The sequence below is a fragment of the Microtus ochrogaster genome, chromosome 22 (genome assembly GCF_000317375.1).
Source record: "Microtus ochrogaster isolate Prairie Vole_2 chromosome 22, MicOch1.0, whole genome shotgun sequence".
Taxonomy (NCBI): Eukaryota; Metazoa; Chordata; class Mammalia; order Rodentia; family Cricetidae; genus Microtus; species Microtus ochrogaster.
In genome coordinates, this window is record NC_022023.1 from 27270568 (window position 1) to 27276456 (window position 5889).

Here is a 5889-nt window from a genome sequence, read left to right on the forward strand (position 1 = left end):
CACACACACACACACACACACACACACACACACACACACACGAAGGCAGTCATTCTGGAAGACAAGGTTACGAGGCAGACACTCTCCTGGAAGAAAGCAGGGTATAAGTTCAGAAGATGAGTCATCTCTGCAAAGATGGAGCAAAGGGAGAACCTGTTACCTCAGGCAGATAACAGTCCATCCGCACTGACTGGCAGCTAATCCCGGTGAGCTTCAATTTGTCTTAGACCTGAGAAACTTTGCTTACAGTTCCCCCGGACTCTGCTCCTTACCCAAGCAATGAATGTGGTCTCGCACCGTGCAGTTGGCCAGATAGCGCTGCCGAGGACAGGCCACTGTCATGCAGCTGGTGGAATTGGCACACTCATAGTCTGTTTCCGGAAGCTGCCAGCAAAACCTGCAAGTCATGTTGATGACAAAGTTCCTCTGGGGTTTGAGGTCTTGATCCTAAGGACCGGAGCACAAAGTTACAATATGGGGCTGTTAGAACATCAACAGACCACATCATGACACCAAATTTCTAAAACATTTCTATTTAGGACTAGCAGTAAGTAAAGGAAGCAGGTTATCAAGGGGTGAAACATCTATATAGGTTACTTCAAGGAAAATGGCTACGGACTGGGTGTGGTGGTGCATATTTTTAACCCCACATTTAGGAGGCAGAGGCAGGTGGATCTCTGTGAGTTCAAGGCCAGCCTGGTCTATATAGTGAATTCCAGGATAGCCAGAGTTATATAGTGAGACCCTCCTTCTTGAAAACAAAACAAAAACAATAAAAGAAAGAAAAAGGGGAACCCCTTTTAACCCCAATACCTCGGAGGCAGAGGCAGGTAGATCTCTGAGTTTAAGGCCAGTCTGGTCTATGCAGTGAGTTAATACAACTAAGGCTACCCTGTCTCAAAAACCAGAAAGAGTTATCTCAGGGTGGTATTTCACCACTTTTGTTAACTTTTAGATAATGTACATTCATATTTTTATAATATATAAGAGTCTGAAGAAATGGCTCAGTGGTTAAGAATGACTGCAGACAGGGTCCTAGTGCTGAGAGTGGGGAGTGGACAGCTCCCACCCCTAACCAAGAAACTATCTGCAACTGGTACCCATTTTCAAAGGAAAAATTACTCCTCTCCAACAGCATCTCCTTGGGTACACTACAGGCTAGGTTCCATGCCCAGGAGTAGATCTTGGCCAACACAAAACCACAAAACAGACTCAATGGTATTTTTGCAGACTTTTTGTCTCAGCTTGGTTTGGACATTTTTCGTCTTATAGGTCTTTTGTTCGTATATTCTGGTTTCTAATTTTGTATGTGTGTATTGTGTGTGTGTGTGTAAGTTTCTTGAGTTTCTGTTTGCTTGTTTTTATAAGAGAGAAAAAAAGAGTGTGGAGTTGGGTGGGTACAGAGTTGGGAAGAATCCTGGAGAGAGCATGATCAGATTATATTGTAAGAAAACTGTTTTTCTTTTTCCAACTAAAAAAGACCCCCCCCCCAAAAAAAAAGAACACTGACTGTTCTTCCAGAGAACCCAGGTTTCATTCCCAGAACCCACATGGCGGCTCACAGTCATCTCTAACTCCAGTTCTAGAGGATTTCTTGCCCTCTTCTGGCCTCCGAGGGCATCAGAGGCACATGGCTGCACAGATATGCATGCAGACAAAACACCCATATGCTGAAAAAAAAATTGAAGAAAGAAAGAGGAGGAGGAAGCGCAAGAGGAGGAGGAGGAGATATGTGCTTTCTATAGCACTTCAACATCAGGGCTCAGAAGAAACACCACACGGAGAGCTTTGCGTGACTGCCACCATGTGGCTCTCAGGTAGACTGCATTCAGCTGGACGTGTCAAGAGCTCATGAAAGCCTGAGTCAGGAGAGAGTGAGGATACCTTAGCACTGAGGCGGGGCCATGTGCCTTGCTTACATAAGGACCAGACTGGGACCAGAGCTCGGGGTCTCTCAACAAAGACCACACCTGATCCTTCCATCTACCTGGAAGGTTTGCTCCCTTACTTGTCCTGTGAGCTACCAGGTATGCCATGCACTACTCAACCCATCTATCTCTACACCGCCAAGAAAGAGACCGGATAGAAAGAAGAAAAACGTACGAGAACATAGGAAGGGAACAAAGCCCCGTGCTCTGAGATCTAGTTTATGTTTCCTGCAGGCTATGGTTAAAAATGTCAAGTCAACTCATAAAACCAAAACTATCCACAGAGGCAATGCTTCCTTCTCTAAGACAAGGCCAGTACTCACTCCCAGCCAGAACGTCTGGAGCCTTGGCTGTACCCGTATTAGGGCTCCTCTTTCACCTCCAGCCCTAAACAGCACCTTCCACGAGACCACTGCAATTTCATTTCTAAGGCTGTGCTTTAGGAAAACTAAGTAAACCAGGTCATACTTTTCATTTAAATTTTAAATAGGAGATCCTTTAAATCTTTTAAATTATAGCCTTTAAATAACATTAACTTAGACAGTTACAGCCACTGTGAAGACACCTAAGCACAACTCTTTCTTAAGAAACCAGGAGTCTGACTTGGAGTACGCAGTGTCCTTTTCTCTCCTCTCCCTCTCTCCTCATTCTTAAGTCTAAAGTACGCACATCACATATTTCTACTTTAATAAACTTTGCTTCACTCTGACTTGGCCTAGTCATGGATATGGCTTTATCTAAGTGGGAAGTCCCTAACAGGGCACTGGTCACAGTACCATGCTGCATCCCCACTACTGACGAGAGAAATCCCTTTGCAAGTTCACCTGTGGTAAAGACATTACCATCCCTCTGTACCCCAGTTCTCACTACTAAGAACACATGCGCTCGTGAAGGACTTAGGCTGGTAAACTAACACTCCACAGAGCAACACGGCCACCCAACAACAACCAGCCCGCCTGTTAACATAACCAAATCAGGGAAACCCGGTATGGAAGGAAGTGGAAGGCTTTATTTATAATCATGTTTATTTCAGTGTGTGTGCTATGTATGTGTTCTCGTGTGTGTGCATATGTGCATCTGCATGTAGAAGACAGACTGAAATCCAGTGTTTTTCCTGATAGTTCTCTACTGAACCTAGAGTTCCGTATTCAGGTCCTGAGGTAGGCACAACAACCACTTTACCAACCAAGCCAACATCCAGTGCTAGTTCAGCTAGGAGGGACAGCCAGCCCTCAAGGTCCTGTGACTGTCTCTCCAGCGCTGGGATTACAGGTGCATGCAGCCATTCCCAGATTTTTACAATGGTGTAAGGACCCAAACTCCAGTCTTCGTCCTTGCACAGCAAGTACCGACCAACCGAGCTAGCCTCTCAGCCCAAGATCTTCATTTTTTGGAAAAAAAAAAAAATGGCAGTGGGTCAGGGATTGTTGAGGGCAGGGCCTCATGCATACTAAAGGTATGTTCTACCACTGAGATAAACTCCTAGAACCAAATGCAAGACTTAAAAAAATACTCTGCAGTGCAGTCACAAAAGACCATAATCAATCACTTCTGGATATCCCCGGCTCGCGTCTGACCAGTGTAAGCCACATTTTTAATGCTATACTCCACACAGTTGGAATAAAGAAACTGCAATACTTACAACGCAGGTAACAGAAGGTTTCACTGTACAGTCAAAAGTGACAGGCTTCCCGTAAGTACAGGAGAAATTGGTTGCACAGTCTATACAGTCTGCAGGAAGGCGGCTACACAAACCATTGCTTGGACACTTCATCATGTAAGGGGGGATCTCAGTACTTTCTGGGAGGTGAGAGAGCATCTTATTCTCTAGGAATAGTGATGAGAAGAACAGGGAAAGACAGTGGAGAGACCAATCATTAGCCAGGACACATTACTGCAATTCAGACAGCACAGAGTTCGGGTCTGGGACACCCGCAGTCTATGAGGGGTTCTGTCACCAGCTAGTGAGGAGCTGGTACCCTGGTTGGTGACATTAGTAAGAAGCACTCCATCCCTGCCTCCCAAGTGGCTATGAAAACCGTAAGTGCTCATTGATATACAATGCCAGCAAAGTGCTGGGTCCAAGTTCGACTCAACAGCTACAGGCACAGGGGAAAAACTAAGGCTTGGACAAGGCAGAGTCTGTGCAAAACCCCAGAGGAAGTATTCGACAGAACTGGAATCAGAACACACATCTCTTCAATGTCCTTTTCATTAGAATTTACTGATAGAAAAATGAAGCCACTGACACTCAAATACTGTTATTAGTATGTATGCCCAAATAAGAATCGCTGAAATACCTCTGCCAGCTTCAAGTCTGAGTCCTTGAAATAATGGAACTCCAAAGAGAAGAAGCTACAGAGCCAGCATCCATTTAGCAAAACAGAAGCACTTGAAAGCTGGCCTAAAGTGGTCAATTCTATAAAATTATCATTACCCCTAGTGTTCCTAACTCCATGTGACCGGCTGGTTCAAATCACCATAGGTCCGGCTAGTTACAGTGGCTGCCGGAGAAACTGAGGAAACAAAGACCCTAAGGGGGTAACTTCCTCAAACTCCCCATAGCACGACCCCACCAAGTTTATAACCACGGATTTATCCGGCCCTTCTAATCGCTGTGTATCGCACGGCATTAAGGAGTCATTGTAGACTTCTTTTATTCAAGGGAAAACAACAGTGGTAAGGAATTGGGAGATAATAATAGGCAATAATAAATAAATAATAGGCAATAATAAATAAATGGAAATGAGGAGTGTGGGGCTGGAGTAAGAGGTGAGTCAGGCTTCAAAAAGGAATCAAACATCAAACCTGTCTAACTGAAAGCGGCTGTGTGCCCTTAATTTACATATCTAAACAACACCACATCAAATAGCCAAAACCAAAAGGTGACTTGGTAAAGAAATGCTTATCGGAAGCAGAGAGAGGGGAAAACCTACCCCAGCGAAATATGCACATTTACTAGAATAGAAAATGTCTAGTACCTGCTGCCCTGGGAACTACTGTGAATATGCCTGTTGGGCCCGGATCCTTTATTGCCTGAGCCAGCGGCTGCGAATGCTCTAAATTTAAGGATCCTACAATTAGAGAAACATGTTATCCTGGGATATGGTACCCTTGGTTTATGTGCTTAACAGGCAGGGGCTGCGCAGGGCACATTATGGTTCATGAATCGGGAACGACCGGGACGACTTGGGTTCTGGGTTACCGCGGCCCGGAGGGCTGTGGCGCCCAGTCGTCTGTCGCCGGCCTTCCGCGGCTCCTGGTGCCATCAGCTTGCCCGCTGCGACCCCCGACCTTGAACTCACCGTCGCCCGACAGAACGTAGCACTGGGACAGGAAGAGCAGCACGCGGGACAGGAGGCGGACAGACCTCAGCGGCTCCGCCGCTGCCTCCATCTTGCCGGTGCGCGTGCGCACTTCCGGGCCAGTGGGCGGGGCGCGCCGAAGGGGGCGTGGCAGGGCGTGGCCCGCAGGCGCATTGCTGCTGGGCTCCGCCTGCGGGCATTGCTGGGTCCCAATTCGGAAGTAGGGTAGCAAGCGACTGGAGGTGGCTAGGAACTAAGCTGCCCTCACACCCTATGAGTGTGTCCCTCTCTTTCCACTGGGAGTCTGGGAGAGGGCGGTGATGATGTTAACTCATTTTATTTCAGCCGATCCATGCAGCAAGGAAAGTAGCTCCAAGAGGGTCAGGTGGCTGGGGTCCCAGGCTCTAGGACCCAGGACTTCTGCGTTGGGTTTCACCCAGTCTAACTTTGGGGGGAACATGCGGTTCTTACAACAGTTCCTCTGAGACTGGGAAAAGCAGATCAAGCCTCAGGGGTCTGGGACAAGAGCCAAGTGTGTGGGATTTTCATGCAAGAAGAGAGTCCCAACGCTGCCCGATCAAGAGACCACCAACAGTGAGGAGGGGAGCTGCCCTTGGCGATCTGCACCGTTTCCATCATGCATATCTCAGGAAACA

General features: G+C 47.1%; 1 protein-coding gene across 3 annotated transcripts in view; it reads right to left on the minus strand.

Moving 5' to 3' along the window:
* Tm2d3 (TM2 domain containing 3) overlaps positions 1 to 5429 on the minus strand; it is a 70385-nt gene extending 64956 nt beyond the window's left edge. The window contains exons 1-4 of one of the 3 annotated variants that reach the window (XM_026784394.1): positions 5234 to 5429; positions 4910 to 5002; positions 3571 to 3755; positions 273 to 447 (exon numbers count right to left, since the gene is read on the minus strand). In XM_026784394.1, coding sequence (XP_026640195.1) covers positions 273 to 447; positions 3571 to 3755; positions 4910 to 5002; positions 5234 to 5324 — 544 coding nt within the window. In that variant the 5' untranslated portion in view covers positions 5325 to 5429. The remainder of the gene's footprint in view (positions 1 to 272; positions 448 to 3570; positions 3756 to 4909; positions 5003 to 5233) is intronic. The other 2 variants (XM_005357791.2, XM_005357793.2) reach the window with 2 other exon arrangements.
* Between the last annotated feature and the right edge of the window lie 460 nt (positions 5430 to 5889).